Source organism: Malaclemys terrapin, chromosome 10 (genome assembly GCF_027887155.1).
Source record: "Malaclemys terrapin pileata isolate rMalTer1 chromosome 10, rMalTer1.hap1, whole genome shotgun sequence".
Classification (NCBI taxonomy): domain Eukaryota; kingdom Metazoa; phylum Chordata; order Testudines; family Emydidae; genus Malaclemys; species Malaclemys terrapin.
This window is the reverse complement of record NC_071514.1, coordinates 36259912-36287067: the sequence shown is the minus strand read 5'-3', so window position 1 is coordinate 36287067 and position 27156 is coordinate 36259912. Positions and strand designations below refer to the sequence as shown.

General features: G+C 38.5%; 1 protein-coding gene across 5 annotated transcripts in view; it reads left to right on the top strand.

Annotated features, from left to right (window-relative positions):
- SCAPER (S-phase cyclin A associated protein in the ER) overlaps positions 1–27156 on the top strand; it is a 379512-nt gene that overhangs the window by 52010 nt on the left and 300346 nt on the right. For 4 of the 5 annotated variants that reach the window (XM_054041165.1, XM_054041164.1, XM_054041163.1 and 1 more), the window contains exons 5-7: positions 7351–7548; positions 24525–24625; positions 25818–25934. In XM_054041165.1, the coding sequence (XP_053897140.1) occupies positions 7351–7548; positions 24525–24625; positions 25818–25934 (416 nt within the window). The remainder of the gene's footprint in view (positions 1–7350; positions 7549–24524; positions 24626–25817; positions 25935–27156) is intronic. The other variant, XM_054041167.1, reaches the window with a different exon arrangement.

Genomic DNA, 27156 nt, shown 5'->3' with positions numbered 1-27156 from the left:
AAGAAAAAGGTAAAAATTATCTCTGTAAAATTAGTATGGAAAATAACTTTACAGGGTAATTAAACTTAAAGAGCTCAGAGGACTTCCCTCTAGTCTTAGGTTCAAAGTACAGCAAACAAAGATAAACACTGTAGTAAAAGGTACATTTACAAGTTGAGAAAACAAAGTAAAACTAAGATGCCTTGCCTGGCTATTTACTTACAAGTTTGAAATAGGAGAGACTTGTTTAGAAAGATGTGGAGAACCTGGATTGATGTCTGGTCCCTCTCAGTCCCAAGAGCGAACAAACTCCCAAAACAAAGAGCACAAACAAAAGCCTTCCCCCGCCCCCAAGATTTGAAAGTATCTTGTCCCCTTATTGGTCCTTTGGGTCAGATGCCAGCCAGGTTACCTGAGCTTCTTAACCCTTTACAGGGAAAAGGATTTTGGAGTCTCTGGCCAGGAGGGATTTTATAGTACTGTACACAGGACAGCTGTTACCCTTCCCTTTATAGTTATGACAGTGTAAAAACAGTGCATCTCCTTCCCAGCCTGGGGAGGGGCAGTAAAAACAGAATGCCCCCCTCCCCACTCGGGAGGTGAAAAGGGGGTGAAAGTGACACCAATCATAATGCTGTGCCTCCTCTGCTGGTTCCAGCTGCCTTGGGCTGGCAGCCCCAGCATCTTTACCTCCTAGCTGTAAGTGGCTGCCCTGCACTTGGGGGTGAGGTGGGGACAGGCAGCCCAAATGTGCCTACCGTTAAGATGCAGCACAGTACAGTATTTCCTTTTATTTATTTTTTTTGTCTTTGCTGCTGCCTGATTGGTTATTTCCATTTTCACATGGTGTCCGGTTGACCGGGCAGTCCGTAACTCTGGTGCTCATATCTTTGAGGTTCTATTGAACTTGTGTGTAAGATGATTCTTTTAATCTAGGTTTAAAGATCATTCAAAAAATTAAACTGGCTTATGTTTAAATTAATTTTTCATTATATACAATAGTAGTGAGTAGGAACTAGAGAGTCTTTAGAAAATACACTACGGATTTTGCAGACTTCTCAGAGATTTAAATATTTGTAGTACATGTAAATTATCCAACAATTTTAAAATTGTTTGTAGGTACTAAACTTCCTTAAAGAAAACTGAATAAAACAAATCTGGAGTTTCTAGACTAGGGGTTCACAAACTTGGTTCACGGCTTGTTCAGGGTAAGCCCCTGGTGGGCCGCGAGATGCTTTGTTTACCTGAACGTCTGCAAGTACGGCTGCTCCCAGCTCCCATTGGCCGCGGTTCGCCGTTCCTGGCCACTGGAAGCTGCGAGCAGCCATACCTGCGGACGCTCATGTAAACAAAGTGTCTCGTGGCCCGCCAGGAGCTTACCCCGAACAAGCTGCAAACCAAGTTTGGGAACCCCGGGTCTAGACCAAGCTGTTTTTGAGATATGACATTACAGAAACATTTTAGAAGATAAAAAGCACTTGTTTATCAAACTCTTGCTTTTCAAATCTTTTGCCCAAAGAACCTCACACTTCCAGAATATACAGCTGTCTGGCAAGTGATCATATATGAACAATTTCAAGCAGTAAGGATGTCTACTGGGGTCATTTTTGGGTGACCAAATACAATTGATACTCAAAATACTCAAGAAAGATAAACCAATAAATGAATGCTAAATGTAGCACATGTATAAAATTCAGAGATAAATATAAAAACTGACTCCAGGGCTCATCGTTAAGATCTATTTAAAGATGTTCATTTCAATTACGAGAAGTTCATTAAACCTGTTTTGTGACAATTCATTCTTTATGTTCACAATCTTTGCTGAATGTGAGAAGAAGCCTAATCACCTTACCAAGGTAATGGTTTTTATAAATGCAGACTGCAGAGGGTAAATGCTATTGTTATAATATAACCATTTATGACACTGTAGTTAAGGTTGTCATCTTTTCCATCATAAACTTTAAAATAGTTGTAAATTAGCCATAATACATTTTGGTCTAAAAGTTTATGTGCAGGGCTAAGCTAAGCTTTTTTAAAAAGAAAAGTTTGAACAAAATCTGTGAACTGTTTTTATGTTTTAGGTTGGAAAAAAGTTCTAGTGGTTTCAGATTCCTTCTTACATTTCTACATAGGGTTCAAATTATTAGTGGCTCAGAACTGAAGACAGTACTCCCTGGGTCACATAAGCTGTGTGCACGTGTTGGCTATGGAATATTTACAAATTGAGATACAAGCAAGGGTGGGGAAAAAGTCCTGTCCCATATAATAAATAAGTTAGTCTTCTCCTTCAGTAAAAGGTATAATTGTATTTTTATCTTTTTTCTACTAATCTGTCAGTAGGGTATCACATTCCTTTGCAATTCTACGGGCAGTTCAAAGATGTCAGTCCTGTAATTTAAGATTGTAAACTGTGTCCACACAGAATTACATCTTGAAGTTCTGTGTCTGTAGTGCAACAAGGATAGCAGGTAGCTTGCTTCCTCCTTAAGTATTTTATTACATTGGAAAGATAGTTAAGATTCATTTATTTTTCCTTTATACTTATTTATAAGTAGGAAAACCTTAAGGGATTTTATTTTTGCATCTAAATTAAAGTCAAGAGACCATAAAACAGAGCCCACAAATTGAGTAGTCACACCTGGTGAGTCACATGCAGCTGTTGAGTTTTTCCTTTTGGTTCACAAGAGACAACATGCAAACACATCAAGATCTTGAGACTTGAAGGATAAGTAACAGGGAAAGATTGTGCTTCCCTGCACCAAAACCATACTATAGATACAAAGCCCACTGGTGAGGTTGATGCTTATGAAAAGGTTCATGATAAAACTACCAGAAGAACATAGTTATAAATTTTTCAAACAGGTTTTGATGATGTCCCTCAGAGGAGGCAGTTTGTCTCTTTGTTTCCTTGTGCTCCCCTTGTCTGTCCATTGTATCCATTTGTTGTCTCTTGCACTGAGATGATAAACTCCTCTGTATTATGTCTTTGGGGCTGTGAGGCTCTACTATAATAAAAATATTATTAAGAAGAAGCATGGTAAATGTTGAGTAAGAGGTAATGTCCGGTCATAATGCCTGCTATTTATTTGTATTGATGTATTAAAATATGGTTAGGAGAAAAGAAACATTAAATGAATATTAGAAATAAATCATCAGATGCCTGCATTGACATAGACGAATAGCGGGGTTCAGACATCAGTACTAGGAAAAAGCACAATTTTCCAACAAAATTATGTAGGCTATTCAAAATAAGGAAGGATTATGAAGAACTCCCGGTAACAGATTAAATTAATTTTAGAAAACTGCAAGACATGTTCAAGGTAATACACATTTAGAAAGAGCAGTATTAATGGCTCATATGTGCTGAAATAACAGAAAAAAGGACAACAGAAAAAGGAAAGGTTCAGTGAAATGTAATTAAAATTATCTGGGCTCTGGAGGTTGCTTCCACTACAGATGGCAAAAGTATGGAGAGTGATTTTCAGTGTGGTTTTAAGGCTCAAGCACTACAGATTGCATTGCACGATTTTCAGTCTCCAAAGGAAGTGTTGTCAGTGCTTGGAGTGGTATGACGGCTCTCTGTAGTTGGCCCTGGCCACCATGGATACCCTAAAATCATTAGTTTGGGGTCAGAAATCATTGCTCTCTCTGAGAGAAAGGCCTGGTGGGTACTCCACCAGTTTCTTGTCTTCTGTGTAGATTTTTCCTTATTTTTTCATTTGTATACTATATCATGGAATGCATATTTCAAATATTAATATAATGGAGAATGTTTTGCAATTCTTATACTTGCTAGCAAAATTTAAATATGTATATGGAATTGGCAAAGTCATAAATCTTAGACTTGATCAAAATCACTATTTAAATAAACCATACATGGCATTTGGCCAAAAGCATCCAAGTGTGGATTATTTCCAGCAATCTGCCTTGCGTTCTTACAGAAGGTAAAGTGAATAGGCTCAAAGTGCACACTTTTACTTTATTGCTCTTCCAGTTTCTCATGCACTATTTTGGTTTGGTTTGCAAAATTAAATGTATTACAACTTTGGTAAATTTTATTGTGATAAAGAAATTTGAGTGCAGCCATTGAGATCATGATCAATCTGATTGCACTGTGTGCTCCTTGTTAGTTACTAAATGAAATTTACCAAATGTTTTAGTACATTACATGATGTATTTTGCAGTGTAGACAGAGCAGGAGCTATCTGAGAGGAAGAATAGACTGGAATGCGGAGAAAACCCATAAAAGGATACAGGAATTCTAATAGAGCTGATCTTTAATAAACAGTTTGGCAAGTTTTGCCCTCACACATTTGTGCAATTCACTTCTGTTTGGTAGTTACATGTCTAGAAATGTGGCCTGTAGTTAAAAATCTTCTAGAAAAGAAGTAGAGACATTTATAGTCTTAGAATACAGTAATTTAAAAATTATTTGATTCTCACTTACTGTTTCACTTTTAAAGGTGTGTCATTTTTATATAAAAATCTGATTTGATATACTGTATGTTTTCCAAACATGCAGAGAATTCTTTTTAATTTAAAGCCAGCATAATTTGTTGAAAGTGGCACTGAATTTATTGCAGTGTCTTTATGATGGAATACTAAAAATCACAAAGAACCTTCTGAGGAGAACAAGGAAAATCCTCTGTGCACTTAGTATTTGCACAGTCTTGGGATCTCTTTTGCACAAATGCCAACATAAAAAATGTTTTTCTGGTTTTCCCCTAATCCATCTACCTTCTATTTATAATGTTGAGACTTTCATCCAAAATTACTGTAGAGTTTGTATTTTAACTTGTATTGCCTTTGGGCTTAAATGACATTTCTACAATGGTGCTCTGTCTCTGTTGAATGCAAACTTTCCTGCAATGAAACAAACTTTTGGCACAGGAGAAAAATATTTTTCAGCTTTTCACTGAGGAGCAGTAGGATTTGAACCCAAGCCAATTATTATAGCATCCTGTTCTCAATATTGTAGTTAAGATTAGTTGTTTTAATTATAAAACCTGTTTTTCAAGGATTTAGTAGCTTGGGCTGTTTTAAATCTCAATGGATTTAATCTTGGAATATAAAAGTGGGAGCCCGTAAGCATTTTTGTTTCAATAACTGACTTAAACTGTTGAAATTCTCATCCCTTTGTTTAATTGATGTATCCTGTAGGCATCCTGGCTCATATATTATTTTGTTCATTTTGACACACTGACTAAAAGATTGAGTTTAAAGAATTTGGAATTTGAAAAGATGGAGTTCTCCAAGCAATACTAAAAATGTACTAGTGTCTCGTTCAATATAACATTCTAGAGATCTCTGCTACAGAAAACATATGCATGAAAGGAGTGGTAAAGGAATGCTTCAAGATACGAATTATGAAAAAGAAATATTTAAATTATTTTTTTCCATTTATGCTGCTTGATTGTTTGGCTAATGAAATTAAATGGTCATTTTTACTTTCCATTTAAAGTTGGTTTTGTTTTCTGGTTCTCATGCCTTAACTAACACAATGCTATGTTTGTGTTGTCCGTATATATCTAATTTCAGTCTTTTCTTTTGATATGAAAAAAAGGATGCATGAGCGCCTTTTTATTTATAAAAGCTTATTCTCCATTCTTTTTGTTTTGTATTTGATTAGATGTAATGTTGTAGTTTTCAATATCTTGCCAGTGTCTTTTAAGGAGAATAGTGACAACTTTATTCCCAAATTTCCTTTAAATAGTCTGGGAAGTAACTTTTTAAAAATCTAATTTTCTTTTAATTATTTATGTATTTTCTTGCTTTTTGTATTTCTCTCAATTTAGACAGTGAAAATAGACTGGTCAGTTTCACTGATTTGTAATCACTTTAAGCAATGGCATGTTCTCATGCATAGAAACTAGTGAAGTGCTGCATTATCTGGATTTCAAATGCTGCAGAGCAATATTTATATATTTACATTTGAGCTGGTAGCTTATTTTTACAAAACCTAAATTTGGGGCCAATTTTGACCTGCCAGTGACTATAATTCTATTTATGCTTTCATATGCTAGGACTTTGGCCTGTTTTGTTCTCAGATCTAGTTAATAGATACATGGTAAAATTGTATGTGATTGAGGATCACTTTGGATTGATTTGGGGTGCTTGTCCCAGGTGCTGGAGAGGACCCCCCATACCCGCAGCACTTCTAGTATGGGAACTCCTTCCTTCCTCTTTGCTGTTGTTGTGGGAGAGAATCTTAGGCTAGATGGACCCAGTATCCTGAATCTTGCTGAATTCAATTTTGGAGCTGTCAGCCAGGAAGAGGTGCTTCACACCCCTTTAGAATGTCTTCCATGACTGAGTTACAGTAGATCAGTCAACGAAGGAAAAACCTACCTCCCACATTATGAAAAGGAATGAACTGAACGTGCAAGCTCAGCAGATGTGTAAGGCTGTAGTAATCATTAAATTATTGCTTTTAAGATGGCACATAACAGAGCATCTATGATCCAGCAGTCACGAAGAAAATTTGGGGCTAATACGAGCCCAAAGAAAATAGAGTAATCAAATTTAACATAGCATTTATATCTCAATAATTTGCAGAGAACCATAAATTTATACTCCATTTCTCTTCTTTGAAAATGAGGGTAGACGCTTAAGGTGTGTTTAACACTGCTAAAATCATGACTCTAGAGTCAAAACAACAGAGAGACAGCTTCAGACCTGGCTTTAAGCAAGAGCAGCACAATTAAAGTCAATATGCTGGATTTGAATTTGCCTTCTAATATTGAGTGTGATGAATGGAAAGTCACCTATACAGGCAAAGACATGAATCTTTTGAAGTATGAAAGCTTTTCTTTGTAACTAATTTGATGCTTACTGACTTCTTTCCTACAGTGAAGCAATAAAACATTGATTAAAAGGCTGGTCACAGCTGTGTTCACTGGCCTTAAGACTTGTACACTGAAGTTATTATATTTTAACAAAAAATTGAGACAAAATGTTCTATACAATATCTTTGCAATAACATTTGTTTGATGACAGAATGTACCTGGCATAGTCATTAGCAAAATAACGTTTGCATCTTCTGGAAACATACTCTTGCCAGAACAAGTAATGGGGCAAATGCAATTTTCCCATCTACATACAGAGCAGAATATCTTCTGCTATTGTGCAGATGTAAATATTGGGTTAGAAATGTCAGAGAAACAGAAATTAGGTTCTACAGACCTGCCCCTTTTGTTTAAGGTGAGAAAATTTGTTTGAAGAACTCAGTCAGTGGGATATGGCGTAAGCCTCAGTGAAGGATGTCTTGTTTGAAAGTGTTGACATATGTTGAAAAAATTATGTTATACAGAAGCCCAACCCCTTGCCACACTTATTTGTGTTTTTTTTTTATGTTGTATCTCATCTCTTCAGAGTACTACAGTAGACTGTAAAATAACATCAGCAGCCGCTGGAGATAAAAACTTTGACAAAAGCCCAACAAAAACAAGGCAACCTCGAAAAGTTGATTTGAGAGCTCGATATTGGGCATTTCTTTTTGACAATCTTAGACGAGCAGTTGATGAAATCTATGTTACTTGTGAGTCGGATCAGAGCGTAGTAGAATGCAAGGTAAGACTGTTTCTGAAGTGTTCTGCCCCAATTGTTGCAATGTGTCTCTTGGTGCTGTTCCTGTCATTACAGATAAGCTAAAAACAAGAAACAGAACCTCAAAAACAAATTATTGCATGCTTTGTATTTTATTTGAGGGCCTTAAATAAGAAAGCTGAAAACATATTGATTTATTTTTGCCAAGAAAAAGAAGCTTTCATCTTACACGCTGACAGGTTTGGAATGATATGAAACTTATAGCAATATGTAACTTTTTCTTAGACTTTTAACACTGCAATCAGATTACCGTAATTTATATTAACAAAAACCAAAAACGCTTCATTCAGTCTGTGGTTGATATTTCTAGTAATTGTCATATCCTTTTGCCTGCAGTACTTTTTGCTGTAGGTGGCACTGTTGAGATTCAGCCTGTTTTCACATTCTTTAGTTTCCTGTTTAATGTCTTAATTACGCATTGCTCCGTTTCTGCAGAGATAGTTATCACTCTTCTAATTCACTCTCTGGTGGTAAGAAAGTGCGATTGATGGCCAAGTATAAACAATGTCTGGGTGGGATGTCGTTATAAGGTGTTTTTTCTAATTTTAGATAACCTTGTGTTTGTAATAAGATGTAAAACAGAGACACAAAGCATGGTGTCTTTCCAGTAACTCAGTAGGAGAACTATTGCCTTTTAATGAGTTCATTGTACACTGTATTACTTTATAATGCATTAAATGATCACAAGAATTAAGAGAAACCAGGACAGTACATCTTTAAGAAAATATTAAAGGTACTTTTTTTTTAACATTAAACATGGCTGATAGTTCACCAAATTCTGGAAGCCATTATCTAATCACTGTGATATGTATATATCTACATATCTACATATATAGTTTAAAATAAACTTTCATCTTATCATGTGTATCTAGTTTTCTGCTGAAATCAGAGATGGCCAAATTGGCTTTGGGATTAGCGTACAAATATATTTAATTGAAATCAGGTTTCAGAACTGAACAGTAGCTGGAGGCTTCCAAACCATTAGTTGATCTAACATAATTTAACATTTTGTTACTGGACTGTCTTCCTGCTCAGGAAATTTCTCTGATGAATTTTTGTTTTTAAGAAAACCAATCTGCTTTGTCATGTAATCAGATTACCATTTATAAACTTTTATGACTGAAGGAAAAGAAGTTTATTTGTACATTATCACATCTTTATAGAGTTGAGACCTCACCTAGAATTCCAGTCATAACACTCAGTCTGTGCTGGGAAGGAAATATATATACATCCCAAACCAAAAATCTTTAAAACACCAGTTAAGGTTGGTAAGTGACAACAGCGCAGTTACCTGTCACATTGTTTGCCTGCAAAACTCCCTAGGCACTTAAAAGCACAGAAATGAATATCTATGTAAATCCTAAATCTTACACCCCCAAACATATTTAGTAACTGCATTATTTTAATCATATATAAAGAAATGCCTGTTTCATCACAAAACCACCACTTTAACGCAGCCCCAGTGATTGTTAAGATTTTATGTGTGTTATTTTTGTTATATGTCAGAGGGGTAGCCGTGTTAGTCTGAATCTGTAAAAAGCAACAGAGGGTTCTGTGGCACCTTTGAGACTAACAGAAGTATTGGGAGCATAAGCCCACGAAAGCTTATGTTCCCAATACTTCTGTTAGTCTCAAAGGTGCCACAGAACCCTCTGTTGCTATTTTTGTTATAGTATCTTGATTTTAGGAATTTTCTTTTATGGGATAGCATTGAATAGGCCATATTATCTGTTCATATATCTTTTAATAGAGTTTTTTGAAGATGAGATGTAGGAAAGATGGAAAATTTTAAATAGTTTTATTATTAATTATTTGTGGAGAACAGTTACCAGTTATATTTGTTGAGCTGCTTCTTGATTTCTTTTTGCATGATGATTGTATTGATTGATTTATTGTGCTCTTAGCTAAATGTCAGAGGTACCTTTGGTACAATATAAGGCGGCGGTGACTTTGATAATATATTTTTTATGATTTATGCGTAATAGTAGAATGTTTTGGAAAAGTATTATTTTTGCTTTTTTCTTAGGATTAATGTTGTACATGTAGGTAAGCAGGAAAAAAGTATAATATAAATTTATGGTAAAATTATATATGTATGTGGGCTTGTATGTGAGACTGATTAGTATATCATTGACATGCGTGTACCCATACATCATTTTCTTTTCTTTTTCAAAGGATTTTTTGCTGTGTAACGCTGGTGGTAAAATTTAGGCGCAGCCAAATCTCTTCCAGAAGCTGGTTTCACAGTTGTGGTTCTCCACACCCAAAGCTCTGCCCTCACTCCCTGCAAGGCATATCTTGACTTCTGTCAGCCAAAGTGCTCTGGCTGAATGCAGCTTGCATTTCATGGTGCAGAGCGAGGCATTCACTCAGGTAGCTGGCGTCAGCCCACTTAGGGCTTTGTAACTGAGGATTAGGCTCTTGACTTGCACTCAGAACTGGATATGCAAACAGGGTTGAGCATGAAGCACTGGTGTGAGACCTTGTCAACAGTTCTTCTTGCTTAGTAGATGAGCCTCTGCATGCCTTAATTTAAGGGTGGCCTTGGTCAGTCTCAGGTGTAGCGCATAGCGCATTACAGTAGATCCATATTTGACAGAATAAGGTGTATGATAAAACTTTGTATCCATTTCTCATTTTACAGACTACATCATCCCATTGGCAACATCCTATCCTGTTTATGTTGTGTTATATTGTGCCTTGTAATACATATCATGTACAAGGGTCTGTGTTTGTTTTCTAACTCCAGAGGTGAGATCCTCTTCCCCATTCCAGTTTTATTCTGCTATTTAAAAGGGCTGAGTTGGTGTAAAGGGTCTCTAAAAGCCCTGTATTCATCTAGAATAGGTTTCCCTTGGTCAGAAAATGTGGAGGAGCGTCATAAAACTGCCTTCAGAGGAGCCTCTGTGGGTATATCTACACTGCACTTATGTACCCTCGGCTGGCTTGTGCCAGCTGACTTGGGCTTGCGGAGCTAGGGCTAAGGGGCTGTTTAATTGCATTGTAGATGTTTGGGCTGTTTAATTGCATTGTAATCTGAGGTTTGGAACCCTTCCACCTCGCAGGGTCCTAGAGCTTGGGATCCAGCCCGAGCCCAAACATTAACATCTACACTCCAGCTAAACAGTCCCTTAGCCTGAGTCAGCTGGCATGGGCCAGCTGCAGGCTTTTAATTGCAGTGTAGACATGCCCTGTAAAGCCCTGGTATTGGGGCCAGGATGGGCATGTTGGAAATGGGGCCTCAGCACACAGCACTGTAGTGATTTCAGGAGTACTGTGGCTTATAGGCAACTAGGGAGACTGCCATAATTTAGGCTGTCTTCCAGGTGCTGCTTAAGCCAGGGGTGGGCAAACATTTTGGCCCAAGGGCCACATCTGGGTGGGGAAATTGCATGCAGGGCCATGAGTGTAGGCCTGGGGCAGGGAGTTGGGGTGCAGGAGGGAGTGCAGTGTGCAGGAATGGGCTCAGGGCAAGGGGGTTGGAGTGCAGGAGGGGGTTCAGGGCAGGGGTGCAGGGAGGAATGCGGGGGGGGGCTCAGGGCAGGGGGTTGGGGTACAGGAGGGGTACGGGGTACGGCAGGGAGCTCAGGGCAGGAGGTAGGGGTGCAGAAGAATTGCGGCAGGGGGTTGGCATGCAGGAGGGGTGTGGCAGGGGGCTCAGGGCAGGGGATTGGGGTGCAGGAGAGGTGCGTGGTGTGGCAGGGCCTCAGGACAGGGGGTTAGGTGCAGGGTGCGGCAGGGGGCTCAGGGCAGGGAGTTGGGGTGAGGGGTGCAGGAGGGATTTGGGGTGCGGGCTCCGGCCCAGCGCCGCTTACATGGAGCAGCTCCGGGGTGGCAGCAGCACACAGCGGGGCTAAGGCAGGCTCGTCCCTGCAGCCCCTGGGGGTGGGAGGGACAGAGGGCTCCGCGCACTGCCCTTGCCTGTGGGTACGTCCTCCAAAGCTCTCATTGGCCAAGGTTCCCTGTTCCCGGCCAATGGGAGCTGTGAGGGGCAGTGCCTGCAGGTGAGGGCAGTGTGCGGAGCCCTCTGCCTCCCTGCCCCAGGGGCCTCAGGGACGTGGTGCCAGCCGCTTCCGGGAGTGGTGCGGGGCCCGCGGCACCACAGGGGTGGCAATCCCGCAGGCCGAATCCGGTTTGCCCACCCCGGCTTAAGCCCTCAGAGCAATCTAGGATTGGGAGGATGTAAAGGTGGATTAAAGCCACTTTAGGCCATTGCCGCCTGGGCTATGAGTTCTATGCTATCTAGAGGCAAAAGTCAGACTCTTACCCCACCTCTGCTTCCGAGGACAAAATGTCAGCAACAGAATATTGCATTGCAAGATTTATGCAGGTTGAGTGCTAGTGAAATAATCTTATTTTCCCCTCCCTTCATTTACAGCGGTATTGTGGCCCTGTTGGTCCTAGGATATTAGAGAGACAAGGTGAGTGAGGTAATAGCTTTTATTGACCATCTTCTGTTGGGGAGAGAGACAAGCTTTCAAGATATACAGAGCAGACCGGAGGAAGAGCTCTGTAGCTCAGAACTTGTCTCTTTCATCAATAGAAGTTGGTCCAATATAAGATATTATCTCATCCACCTTCCTTCTCTTTTTATTCCCTGCATAGACATGAGCAGTTGTATGCATCTAATTTTTTTGTTTTCAAACATGCCTAAAACAACTAGTTAGCTGTCATTTATTAAATGTCTCAATCCAATTGTAAATAATATGTGAATGAAATTGTCAGAAACTAGAAAATTAATATTTAAGAATGTTAAACCTTCCTAAAGGTGGTAACTCACAGTGAGCAAATCCCATCATAACTCTTATTGCGCAGGGCAGTGCTAGAAATCAATAGAGATCACTTTTCTGTATAAGCGGTGACAAAGTCACAAAAAAATAAAAGGTTGAAGTCCGAAAGAAAAATATAAAAAGCTGGTGAAAGCAAACAAAGGCTGACAATGGCAAGAGTGAAGCTTAGAACTCCTCTGGGCTTTAAAATACAGAATAGAAGTAATAGTAAAATTAAGAAATAAAGGCAAAAGATCCCAAGAAATTATTTCTCTGTCATGCAAAATAGTGAGCACTTTTAGTGCCACAGAGAAGGACTCCACTTGTTCACATAAATAAGAACTGATGGTTGGTGCACTTCATATATTCTCTGGTGCGTGACTGCTTCCCCAAGGGCAAAAGGCTTAATGGAAGATATTTTAAAGTGCTTAAAAGGAAGACTCTTGTCTGAAAGTATGATACCTCAGGGCTTTAGTTCAAATACAGAATCTACCTTTCAGAGAACAATTACAGGTAGATAATTTACCCTCTACATGCCTGACTGACCATATTCTTCTGAATCTAGTCTGTTTACTTGGTTAAGCACATATATGTTTTTCTAAACGTATACTATTCAGCCTTTACTTCAATCTTTACTAAAAAAGTTAATTGTGACCAGATGCTTAACACAATTAATATTAACAACAAGGGAGAAGGCTCTAGGAAAAGAACAGGTTAAAAAATACTTAGGTAAGTTAGATGTGTTCAGGTCAGCAGGGCCCGACAAAATTCACCCCAAGGTACTTAAGGAAGTAGCTGAAGCAATCTTTAAGCAATTAACAATTATCTTCGAGAACTCATGAAGGATGGGTGAGGTCCTGGAGGATTGGAGAAGGGCAAACATAGAACCTATTTTCAAAAAGGGGAAAAAGGAGGACCTGGAGAATTTAGACCAGTCAGCCTAACTTGGATACCCAGAAAGATACTCGAACAAATTATTAAACAGTCAATTTGTTCAAACCTGGAGGATAATAAGGTGATAAGTAATAGCCAAGATTGGTTTGGCATGACATGTACATGACAAATCCATCTAGTTTCCATCTTTGACAAAGTAACTGGCCTTCTGGATGGGGAGAAGCAGTAGACTTGATGTAGCTGGACTTCAGTGACTGACGCTTTTGACTCTGTTCTGCATGAGATTCTAATAAGCAGCCTCTGGAAATATGGCATAGATGAAATTAGGTAGGTGCAAAACTGGTTGAAAGACCATACTCAAAGAGTATTTATCAATGGTTCATGTTTCCTTTGGCCCCTCAGGGGTCAGTCCTGGTTCTGGTACCATTCAGTATTTCATCATAACTTGAATGATGGAGAGGAGAGTATGCTTATACAATTTGCGAATGACGTCAAGCTGAGAGTGGTTGCAAGCCCTTTGGAGGACAGGATTAGAATTCAGGATGATCTTGATAAAGTGGAGAATTGGTCTGAAATCAACAAGATGAAATTTAATAAAGACAAGTGCAAAGTACCACATTTAGGAGGGAAAAATCAAATGCACAAATATATAATAGGGAATAACTGGCTAGACAGCAGTATTGCACAAAAAGATTGGGGGATTATCGTGGATCACAAATTGAATATGAGGCAAGAAGTTTGCTTCTGCTTCAAAAATAGCAGATGTTATTCTGATATGTATTAACAGAAATGTCATATGTAAGGCAGGGAAGATAATAGTTCCACTTTATTTGGCACCGATGAGGCGTCAGCTGGAGTACTGTGTCCAGTTTTGGGCACTGCACTTTAAGAAAGATATGAACAAATTGGAGAGAGTCAAGAGGAGAATAACAAAAAAAATATGAGGTTTGGAAAATATGACTATGAGGAAAGAGTGAAAGCTTTAGGCATGTTCAGCTGAAGAAGAGAAGGCTGGGGTGGATGTGGGGGAAGGGCATGAAAACAGTCTTCAAATATGTAAAAGGTGATCAATACAGAGGATGGAAATCAATTATTCTCCATGTCCACTGAGGGTAGGACAAGAAATAATATTTCTTTAAATCCCTTGTAGCCCTACATTTCTCTGATTCTGTGAACCTGATAGAGCTATTTCAGTGTGTCCTCTAAATATGATTTTAATACAATAGTGTAGATTGCCCCATTCTGTAGAACCACCGTAATTTATTTAAGTACTTATTTGCACAATGCACAGTCGACTTGTGGAACTCGCTGCCAGGGGATGTTGTGAAGGCCAAAAGTATATCTGGGTTCAAAAAAGAATTCATGAAGGATAGGTCCATTAATAGCTATTAGCCAAGATAGTCAGGGAATGCAACTCCATGCTCTGTGTGTTCCTAAACCTCTCTGACTGCCAGAAGCTGGGACTGGATGACGGGGATGGATCACTTGACAGTTGGCCTGTTCTGTTCATTCCCTTTGAAGCATCTGGCAGTGGCCACTGTTGGAAGGCAGAATACTGGGCAGATGGACCATTGGTCTGACTTGATATGGCTATTCTTAGGTTCTGACTCCCTCAGGAGAGGGTTTGTTGCAAAACAGTGCAATGTTCACTTTAAAGAGTTTTTATGAAACTGTTCCCTCACAGTGGTAGAGATTTGAAAACACACAGATTTTGGAGCAACATCCTCGCCAAAGTCAACACATCCTAAGGATCTGGAGAGAAGAGATCCCCTTTTTGGTGGAGACAGGAACTGTCCTTCAAGGATAACTATTGCTTCTCTGTCTGTCTTACCCCTGGGCAACATAGCCTTATTAGGAGCCATGCTGCCATTGATCGCATCCCACAGCAGCTATGCAGTAGCATCAGCGTATCCTGCTCCAACTCCACACCTTGTACTCTGTAGAGTCACGAGCAGAAAATCTTCTGAGACAAGGGAGGTGGAACTTCTTCCTCTCCCCTCATATGGTCTCCTCTTTTTATAGGTTCTGGGGTGGAGCAACTGAGCCATCATATGCACTGTCATTGTATAAAAATAGTTCTTGGATGACTCTGATTTGGTGGTAAAGCTATTTTTTCCAATTGTTTAACTAGTCATTAAATGTGGCTTTAGATATTTTTCTATTTTGCTTATCAAAATAATTCTAATAATGGACAGTGTTGCAATAGAAAAGACTAGGCATTATAAGAATTGCAGCTGGAAGATTTGATCATCTCTGTGGCTCATATAGTCTCTCTTGGTGTACTGTAACCTCCCATGAATATACGGTGACACTGCAGTGTTGATAGGTAATCTGTAGTAATTCTGCTGGATTGTTTAAACAATAACTTTAAAAATTATATTTTAGGAGTCTAGAGATTAAAAAGACCACTCTGGTCTTCTGAATTTTTAAATTACATTTTAAGATGAAAATCAGTTTTATAATTAAAATCTATATTAATGGTGGAAATATCTTTAATTTCACTCATATGCTTACTTGGTAACACTTCGTACTTGCCTGATGTGTCTAGAGAAGGAATCTAGTGGTTTAAAACAGTATTAATTATACACCTCTACCCCGATATAACGCTGTCCTTGGGAGCCAAAAAATCTTACCGGGTTATAGGTGAAACCACGTTATATCGAACGTGCTTTGATCTGCCAGAGTATGCAGCCCAGCCCCCCCGGAGTACTGCTTTACCGCGTTATAGCCGAATTCGTGTTATATCGGGTCGCATTATATCGGGGTAGAGGTGTATAAAAAAAGAGTTATCTTATTGTACTAGACAGACAAATCACTGCCTACAGTTGAGAAGTCACACAAAGTCTGCCAGGTCTGAGGGACTAAAGGACATTGATGATGATAAACAAAAGCAGCACTTGTGTTGACTCATATTTTGTTGTCTTGTTTTTCTTACCTATTTAGTTTGAAAGCAATTTGAGCAGAGAATGTATTGTTAGCTAAGTTTGTGAAGTGTCATTTATATTTACAATGCTGTATAAGTGTTTTGTAAAAATAATATTAAATAAGGAAATATAATATCTGGTAATTGTTCCTCTAGCCCAGGAGTTCTCAAACTGGGGGTCAGGACCCCTCACGGGGTGGTGAGGTTATTATATGGGGGGTTGCAAGCTGTCAGCCTCTACCCCAAACCCCGCTTTGCCTCCAGCATTTATAATGGTGTTAAATATACAAAAAATGTTCTTTAATTTATGACGGGGATTGCACTCAGAGGTTGCTATGTGAAAGGGGTCACCAGTACACAAGTTTGAGAGTTTAACACGGCTCTAGCCTTTGTGTTACTTATTTTTATTTTTAAATTGTCCTCTGAAAATAAACAATTGTTATTAAGAAAAGCTTTCATCTAGATTTTATTAAAATAATCTTAATTTATTATTTTGAATATTTGTATTTTAATTTGGGAAATTTGTCACTATTTTTTCATATTTTTCCCTATACTGAAAAAAATCAAGTGGATACATCATGCAGAGTTATAAATGTTTTAATTGTGCTAAAGGTCAAATTACAATACAAGATTTATACTTGTTAAAGAAAATAAAACCTGACCCTATTACCAACATTTAACACCTTTGGATTAATCCAGGATAGCTTGAAAATGTGTGTGTTTGTTTTTGAAGTTATACATATGGGATTTATTCAATCTTATGATTTGGAGTACTTGGTTATTGATTACATTGTCACTGTGGATAATGTTTAGTGCTTCCAAATGGGATTGAGCTCTGGTGAGTGGTTGTGGTTGAAATTGCAGACGAAAGGGTTGTGGTAAGGATGCAAACAGTGGAAATGTGTGTAAGAAGATCAGCTGTTGTGTATATTTCCTCCTGGCTTTGGATGCTGCCTAAGGCAGTATCTCAGGAACTCTTGCTAATGGTTTGGAGCTGAGGTATTTGAAACCACAAATGTATGTATTGATACTGTTTTGATGCTTCATGCTTAAGAATACAGTGACAAATTGGTTAAATTACCTCTAAAAGAAGCAGGGTTTGTCAAGTTTAAACATAGTCTTATTTCATTTAAATTAGTCTGTCCACTGGTTTAGTGGTCACAGAATTGGTGGATATAAGACCAAATAGGAAACAAAAATGAAATGCTAAATTGTGTAGATACTTGCTAAATTATAGTCCCCGCACATTCAAGTTAAATATTGATGTTTCCATGTATTTTATATCTCTGTTTTATTTTATTATTTAGCATTCTCTAGCCCAACAGAAGAGTAGCCCTCTAACCCTTTGTAGAACATGACATACTCCCCAGTCCATAACGAATTGTCTGTGTTGCTTTCCTGTGAAGTTTGGAGATGGTCCCAGTCACATTGCCATGAACTCTGACTAAGATTTACCCCTAATTTCCATCCACCAGACTTTGTGTCTCTGGCACAGGAACACATTTGAAAGTTAGCTTGTCCCAAACAGTTTGCTGTGTTCCAAGTTGCTCCTAAAGTGACATTTTTGCAGATGTGAGTACATGAAGTGAATATGTATTTTCTGATTCAGCCTGTCTCAACCTTCTTAATGATAATAATAATTAATAGTAGTAATTTCATCCAATGATCTTAAAGTATTTTCACCTATCTCCTGAAGTAGGTCAGTATTATTGTCCCCACTTTACATATGAGTAAATCTGGGCACAGACAGGTAAGGTTACACAGTGAGTCAGTGGCAGAACTGGAAATGAAATCTGGAGTCCTATTCATCAGTCCTGTGTATTACCCACCAGATCATCCTTCAGCACAAATATTTGTACTTGAAATATTTTCTTTCTTCCCTTTTGCTCTCTTATTCCCAATCTCACTCTGCCCTTCCTTATTTAATATTTGGAAAACAAAGAAAATAAATTGCATACAAATATATTGGCGCTAAGAACAATTAGGCTAGTGGTCGAGGTTTTCCTGAACTCAGTGAATGGGTAATTTGTATTGACTCTCAGATACAGTATGACAGACAAGTATTATCTAAACAGACACTGTGTTCTTCTGTTGCCCATCATCAGGATGGGTTCATTTTCCATTTCTTCATACCAGCTACAAGTTTAGGGTTCTTCCATCTTAGTTTTTAGGGCCCATTACATATATTTCGATTAGTTTGACAACCCAAAAACCACTGGGTCTTGAATTGATTTCTTACAGGAGTTGAACCTCTAGAAGAATGTTTATTAACACTCCACCTTCTAAAAGAAACAATCTGGAAGTTCTATGGCTGATCCTCCTTACACTATTCAGAAAGACAAAGTGATTCTGAAACATCACCCCAAAGCCTAGTAAGATGGTCGTAGATTTTCATATTAGCAAATATATAACTCTCTCGTGCTGTGTTATTCACAAGTCTCATCATCTACCAATGAAATGAGGTTTCATAGGTTAGATATTTAAAAAGTTTTTAATACTGTTTGGAAAAAGCTCAGCCTTATTTGTAAATTTTCCTTTTTTTTCTTCCTTGTGGAGAAATCCAAATTTCAATTCAGAGGCTTTCCAAATGGATTCTGGTTTCTATCTAGGCCTTTTTATGATCAGGCTGGAGTCTCAATACCAGATAGATTGAGGGCATTCTAAGAGACCTGTGGCTACACTGGCTGCCTCTATTAGAAATATATCTATTCTTGAAATATGTTAGGCTGCCACGTGGAGTTCACACCTGCATGAAGTATTATTCTCTTGACTCTGAATATAGATCACTTGCTCTGTTCAGTAGGGCAACACTTCAGTCTGTTTCTAAGTAAGCACTCCCTGGCCTCTTGTGATTGTGATTTTGCTGATTAGTCTCCTACACAGGTCTGCTGAGATAATTCATTAAAGCAAAATGAAGGTTGCCTAGCAATACTTGGAATTCTCAGAATATATAGGGCCAAATTCTATTCTTTTACCCCAGTGTAAACCAAGAATGACTCAGTTGAAGTCAGCGAAGCTGAATAGATGGAAAATCAGTGTGAGATTGGGTGGAGTCCCATTGCCTCTGCTGAGACACATTCATCATCTTTCCTCCACTCCTCTTTGCAGTCCCTTAATGGATGCTTTGATGAGGAAAGAAATTGAGAACAGTTATGGGATCTTGAACATTTGGATCCTAGATTGTCACAAGTGCTCCCAGAAGCTTTAACTACTAACAGTTCAGTGGCTTATGTGCATGGTGCAAGACTGCTACAGTGGGGATTTGCAGAGGCAACATCTTTTGGAGAACTCCAGTTATTGATGTATTATATTCTTTTTCTCTCCTATCACACAGTTTTTGCCTCTTCTTTAAGGCCTCATGTTACTGTGATTTTTCATTGATGGAGAATGGTTCAATGGCACTCCATTAGATAGAGTAAGGGGATTCTCACATCCCTCCCCCACCCAATCCTCCACTAAGATTAAACACACTGCTTTGGTGACTGTCCCTGACTAGGAAGCAAGAATCCAAACCAAACCGTCTGGGTTCTTCTAAGCATTTATAATTCGGCTGTCAAAAAAGTATCTCTGCACTGAAACTTGTGCAAACTCTCAGCCTCAGGGCAATTTTTAAGCCAAATGACTAAAACAAATATCTGATTGTCCTTTTCAAAATTAAATAGAAAGACAGATGAGAAAAATACTAGGTTTTCTTGTTTTTTATGCAGGAATAACTGAAAATGGCATCTAATCTGACACATATTTAATCCAAAATGTACAACATAATTACTCTGCGGAACTATCAACTGGTAGAAAAAGCTCAATGCCCATTTCCCGACCTGACAATGAACTGAACATTTGTATGTTAACAAAGTTCTTTTCTCTGGTATGTTCTGCTGGTGGGAATGCCGGGGAAATTGTTCCATCTTGTGGTCTCCTTTGCCTCCCCCCCCCTTCCCTGCATTTTAGTGTAGGGGAATGAAACTGAGAAGATTTGATTTCCAAGTTGACTACATTATATCTGAACAAACTAGACTCCTTTTTTCGAAAGGCATATGCAATAGGAACCAAATCATTGTAGATTTTTTTTTTTTTTTTTTTTTAAATATACAAGGGGCCGGAAAACTGATTGAGTTTCCTTCTGCTCATGGAGTTTCTTCTTTACTATTCTGTGGGAGATCCCTGTGTTTCTGCATAGCTTCTGGACCCTCATGACTCATGTACGAGCAGGAGCTGTACTTCTATGGTATCTCCTACTGTTGCTGATCCTCTCCTGCCCTGACACCTCCCATCCCATCCCTTCAGTGTATGTGTGTTGCACTCTATGGTGGGTTAATCCATATATGTTATTTCTGGCTTGGGTAAGAGGCATTAAATTACATTACCAGTCCCTGCTTAATTTAGGGGGCATGATAGATTGGACAGCAGCCATCCCCTGGGCTGTCTATCCACACCTAAGAAGCCAGGTCCCTGCAGAGGTCCTAGGGATGTGTTTCCATGGAATCAGACAGAAAAAGAGAACACTTGTAAATTTACTGTAGATATTTTGTAAAAATAATGAGGTCTTACTAATATTAGACATCCTTCCAGTGCTCTGCCACTAAGCCGTTGCTATGAAGTGAGGAGAGGCCATTTTTGTATGTGTGAATTATAGGGTGTGAGGTTCTAATGTCTAGAGACCTGTCCAATATTTATTCAACGGCTGCCCTCTTTAATTGCCCACTGCTGAAATTAACATCACTTTTTCAACTAACTAGAGAAACACTTCAATTAAATATATATTGTTTTCATTCCAGTTCAAAAATTCCACCATATAGATACTGAGCTTGAAGGATGTTGAGGTCTTTTCATTATTTAAAAAACCTTTAAGATACAGGAAGCTGTGTGAGATCACAGGACCACACATATACTGTTTCGCGAATGCATTATGGTAAAGCTTCTCCAAGGTGTTTAGGAAAGGTGGGGACATCCATGGAAAAGATTACCATGAGCCCAAAATTTAGGAACAAGTAGCATGGATTAAAATATATATAATTTTTTTAATATGTTGTTTTATTTGAAATTAAGCTAATGATTCAGGGCTGGAGGAAGGAAATACACAAAGTTAGAAAATGAAAGCATGAAGAAGTCATTAGAATGATGCAGGGGGGAATTTTAATATTGTAGAAATTCTTCTGTTTCACATTTTCCTGTTGACATTGGTTTTAAGATCATCCCCTCAACCTGTTTTCTTAGCTTGTACTGGCCTTTAAAAATCAGTATGAGTTACACTTGACCTTGACAAATAATGGCATTTAAAATTGCCTTGACTCTAGTGCAGCAGCAGTCTACCCCATAAAGGTTCCTTTTTGTCAGCACCTTCTCAAGTGGTACAAGTTTCCACTGCTTCAGCACCATAGGGTATATCTGCTACACTCAGTACTGTAGGTGAATTAGAGAGCCAAGACCCTAGGGCCCTGTGCAGTAGTATTGTGTATCAGGAGGACAAAAGGATGGCGCCAACCGTCCTGCTGTATGCGCCAGTAACTAGAATTAATTACAAACCAATCGAATCCGTTGCAGCCAATTGGTAAACTAATTGGTAATTTTAGCTGTACATCTATATGTAGTTATCTGGATGCCTGTAACGGCGCTTTCAGAGCCACTTTTGTTCTGCTTCATCCTGCTTGACAAAATGGCCTTCATAGCTTTAGGGAGAAAGATGTGCATCAGTGAATATGGGGCCGCTCCAGCTGCTTGTCTTGTTTGTATTCCCTTGTTCGTAAAACATGACTCAGATTACAGCTGCATGGTACTGCTCTGATCATTTCTGATAAAGTGTAGCTAAACATTCCTTAAAAGAGGTTGTTTAAGCCATTTATTGTATTTTCTTTGTGCCATCTAGCTTCAGAAATATAACTCATATTTGGATTAATTCAGTTTTTAATAGGGAAAATCTCAGTAGCAGACATTTTAAAATAAATTATACTGAATTAATCTTGCTTTCTATGCTCTTACTGTTGTTAATGTTCAGCACAAGATAATATGACTGACTTAAACTGAATTAGAAACCTAGATTTTTATTAGTGAAATTGGAAGAAGAGGGCTCGCTAAAACACGTAATTTGTTCATTTCTTGTAGCAGACTTTTCTTACCAGTTACTTTGCAATGCCAATAGCCTTTTAAGAAAAATAAATAAAATGTTTTGTTTTTGTGACACTTCAGAATAAAGGTAATATGATGTTAATATAAAAGTTGTTTGATTTTTGTATATATATTTGTAAATATTTACTACAAATGCACTTTTAGACTATGTCCAATAGATGTATTTGTAGTTATCTTTCATCTTTCTATGTATATGTATATATAAAGTCTCAGTATTAAAGTTTTTTTTATTAGTATTTGTCAGAGAGTTCTTTCTTCCCTTCATTTTGGATGAAAATTACCCCTGTCCGTAGGTCCACTCCATGGACTATACACCACTTATGTCTCAGTTAAGTCCTATTTTGAGTGTTTAAGTGGGAGATAAATGGTCCATAGGCCTTGTGCTAGTCTGATTTAGATTATATGTATAGCTATCAGTTAAAAAAAAAATGAAACAAGTAAGAGCTCATACTTAGGTAAATCTCCCACTGAAATTAGTGGGAGAATTACCTGAGTGAAGACTGCAGAATCAGGCTGTAATAGGGGAAATGGCCTTTTCAATTTCAACTGTTATCTTCTGTGTTTAAGGGCAACCTTGACATAATTAACACACTTCCAAAGCTTGAATGAATTGGAAACCAGTATGTATGATGAATCATTTTCAAAGTAAAGCTTAATAATATTTTTTGCTACTAGAAGGAAGTAAAGACTTTTAATTCTATTTTGCTCAGTGTACATGATTATTGTGCCGCTAATTTTCTTCTTTAGATGTGAGAAATTATATTAGATTCACATTAAAGGTCTGCAGTTGTCAAATGGCATTCTTTGTTACTCGTCAGCGTATACATGACTAGGTTCTATCAAATTAACAAGATCTTGCAAGACTCTGTTCATTATCAATTGAATTCCAACATACTGTGAAAGTCTGGCTTCAAGCCATGAAAGACAGTCATGGATGCAGCTTTCACTTTGTCTGACTGAAATAACTGATTTTGAATCACTTAAGAAATGTAGGTAAATTCTTGAACAATTAGATTTCATTCAACAGTATCTTTCCAAAAAGATAATAGAATCACTTATCCATACAAACAGGATGTGTAATCTGATCATTGGCTGTTATAAGGGCTAAATATATAATTATTCCAAAGCCATGAATGTGGGATTCTGTGGTTTACAATTCTTAAAGTGCAGTTATTGTGAGAAAAGTGAATGTAAACTTTACATCCCAGAGGTTCTGTGCTTAGTAGTGCTCTCAGTAACTTCACATCAAATATATTCTGTTTACAAGTCAATTGCCAATGCCATAATCTCTCCCTGTATACTTTCTGCCTCTTAAACCATCACCAGTAATATTCTGTAATTATAGTATAATTTATAATTTTGTTGATGCTGAGGTTGAGTAGAATCTTATGTGGCAATATCACATATACATTCCATAATCTAGACAGACTAGTATTGCTACACACCAGCAGGATGTTCTGTGTGCCACAATTTAGGAATTCTGTGGAAGAGGGGTTCTCTTCTGTGGGCTACAGAGCTAGGTAGAGTGCTTTTTGCCTTCCCCAACTGCTGATATCCTAGGATTCATTAGAGTGGACTCTCTCCTGCTGACTTTACAAAATGTGCAGCCGCCCTCCTAATCACTTTGCATATTACACAGCCAAGTGAATCATTAATGTTTGTGCAGTTTCCTATGCAGTTCATAAGTTTATCAAAACTCTATGCAAAATGTACTGCACATAACCAGCATGTGAATTTTAAAAGATCATAACTTGTCAAATCAAAATCAAATTTCACTGGAGCATTCAGAGACACTTGTGCTTAATGAGAGCTTTAATTTACATGCCAGATTTCAGCTTTCTGTCCTTAGCCATTTTGTTTGCAGAGATGTTCAAAAAAGATCACAAGAATTATTTATAATAGGAAAAGTATTTTAAACTCTCTTTAAAGTCTGAACTGTTTTTGCTTAAGCCATTCAAAAGCTCCACTTTCAAGCAGGGACTGAGACTGGTAAATTTCAGCTTCAAAAGTTTGTTTCAGAAAGTTACTGGCAACTTGAAGTGGTGTCAGAATGGAAAATATTATGCAACCTTTACTAAAGCAGATTTTGCCACTTTAGCTATAATAGAGTGAAATGTGTACTGTCTGGTCAGGTTTTTTGCTGAGTTTTCTATTTCTTCCAATATTGCCTCTTTCTTTGCCTTCCTCACCCCCATAAATACAAATACCTGATGTAAGTTGTTGTTTTCCAGGAGGTTCTAATGATGCTAGATAACTATGTAAGAGATTTCAAGGCATTGATTGACTGGATACAGCTACAGGAAAAGCTAGAGAAGGCTGATGCTCAAAGCAGGTAATCAGATTTTTTTCTTTTCTTTTAATCTATTTCCTAATAGTCTCTCAGGGTGAAATTCACCCTAGTGCAGAGGTCCAGCACAAGGGCCTATGAGCCACTTAAGTCCCACTTAAGCAATATTGCCAGCTCCAATCATTAAAAAATCATGAACAAAGCCATATGAAATCATGGTATTTAAAAAAAATGTACACCGCTACCTCGATATAACGTGACCCGATATAACACGAATTTGGACATTACCATAGTAAAGCAGTGCTCCGGGGGGGTTCCCTGGGTATGCTTGTTCGGCCCACACAGAAGCCTATGCTGCCATGTCTTTATTACTGTTTTTAGCCATGCTAGCTAGATTAAAGTTAGAGTGGGTATGCCAGTCTGTACTGCTATCACATCTCCTATTGCAGTGTAGACATACCCTTGGACTCCTAGGTCATTTGTGTGACTGAAAATTTTACCTTCTATCTACAAAAAAAGATCAGCCTAACTGTTTATTCGGGTTCCTGTTTTCCCAAGGAAAGCTAAATCATGCTTTCTATAAACAATTTCATAATACCCTGTTCTTCTCAGCAGCATCTGTGTAGGTGTCCCCACCTTGCAAATTCTCTTAAGTAATTATCTGAGAAGAAAAAGCTTAGAATTTAGGCTCCAATAACATCAACAATAATAATACCTCGCTCTAACATAGCAGTTTTCATCAGTAGATCTCAAAGTGCTTTGCAAAGGAGGTAAGCATCACTACCCCCATTTTACAGATGGGGAAACTGAGGCACAGAAAGGTGAAGTAACTCTCCAAAGGTCATCCAGCAGGCCAGTGGTAGAGTTGGCAATAGAATTCAGGTCTCACGAATTCCAATTCTGTGCTCTATCCACTAGGCAACATTGCCTCCCTTTAGTGACAGGCAAACAATTATTTTAAAAGTGGTTTAAAGTATTGCATTCAGATCAAGCCCATGCTTTCCCTTGCCCTATTGATTCCTCACTTGGTCCATTTTTGAATTAATCAGTAGTTGACATATTCTATATTACAACCACTGGCTGTGCCTACACTAGGCTAGTTCAGATAAAATTTCTCACTGTTGCTACATCACCAACATCCAAAACATGATTTTGTTTTACTTCAAGTTGAAATAGGAATATTCATTGAAAAATGTTGTAATGACTACTTAGGATTTATTCTCTCCTGAATTTTTAGACCTACTTCATTGGCCTGGGAAGTAAAGAAGATGTCTCCAGGTCGCCATGTAATACCAAGTCCATCAACAGATAGAATCAGCGTAACATCAAATGCTCGAAGAAGTTTAAATTTTGGGTATGAAAACAAATAATAAAGACACTAAAGGAAAGCTAACTCATTTATTAAAAGGGTTCAGGGTTAAGTCGTACATAATTTTCCTTTTGCAGCTAATGTATTGTTTTGGGTGCTATTTGCTAAGCCATATTTGAACCCAAATATTGATGTATGTAAACATGAGAGAGAAAAATACCCAACACATTGTATAAACAAAACAAAGCAAAAAACTATTGCTAGAAGACCTAATTTTTTTGCTTATATTTAATCAGACATTTTATTCCTCAGCATTTCAATGACCTGATGATAAAAACTAATCAATCTATTTCATGTTAACTGTTTAATAAGATTAGCAGCCATTTCCTTCTACAAAACAAAGGTCAAAATATATGTAATTGACATTTTAAAATAGCCAGTGTATGCACCTGTGTATGGCAAGCTGAGTGTGCAGGAAGTTAATGTTGATCACTAACAATTAATGTAAAATGAAATTGATTTTGATGAGCAGCAAAATTTATATTAGTCTGAAAGACAGAAAATACTTATTATAAAAATACTAAACCTCTTATTCAATTAAGTGCCAGTATGTGGAGCAAGCACACAAAAATTACATTTAAATTATTTAACTCTATTTCAGGGGAGCATTATCTTCACTAAAGCCCAAATATTGGAAAGCACTTAAGCACATTCAGTAAGTCCATTCCTATACAGGACATGCTTTAACTCCAGCCCATTGGGGCTCACTTCTAGGGCCGGCTCCAGGCACCAGCTGAGCAAGCTGGTGCTTGGGGCAGCAGATTCTATGGGGCGGCATTCTACCCAATCCTAGGGTGGCACGGCCACTTTTTTTTTTTGTTCTGCTCCGACTGCCCTGTAGGGGGCAGCGGTGCAGAGAACCAGAGCGCCCTGCAGGGCAGTCCTCTTCCTTCCCTCCCCGCCGACCGGAGCGGAGCCCTCGCGGCAGAAGGCGGCGCAGCGGGAGGGGCTGCGTGGCAGCGCCCCTGCTGTAGCCCTGGCAGCCCCCTTATCTCTCTCTCCCGCCGCCTCCCCCCTCCACCCCCCCCCAGCCGGGCCCCCTGCACCCGCGCTCCGGCCGTGCCGCAGGTGTGTGTTTGTTTTTTTTGTTTGTTTGTTTTGTTTTGCTTGGGGCGGCCAAAAAGCCAGAGCTGGCCCTGCTTACTGCATGTACTTAAGTGCTGGCCAATGTAGGCCTCAATTCAGGAAAGCATCCCTTAACATTTAG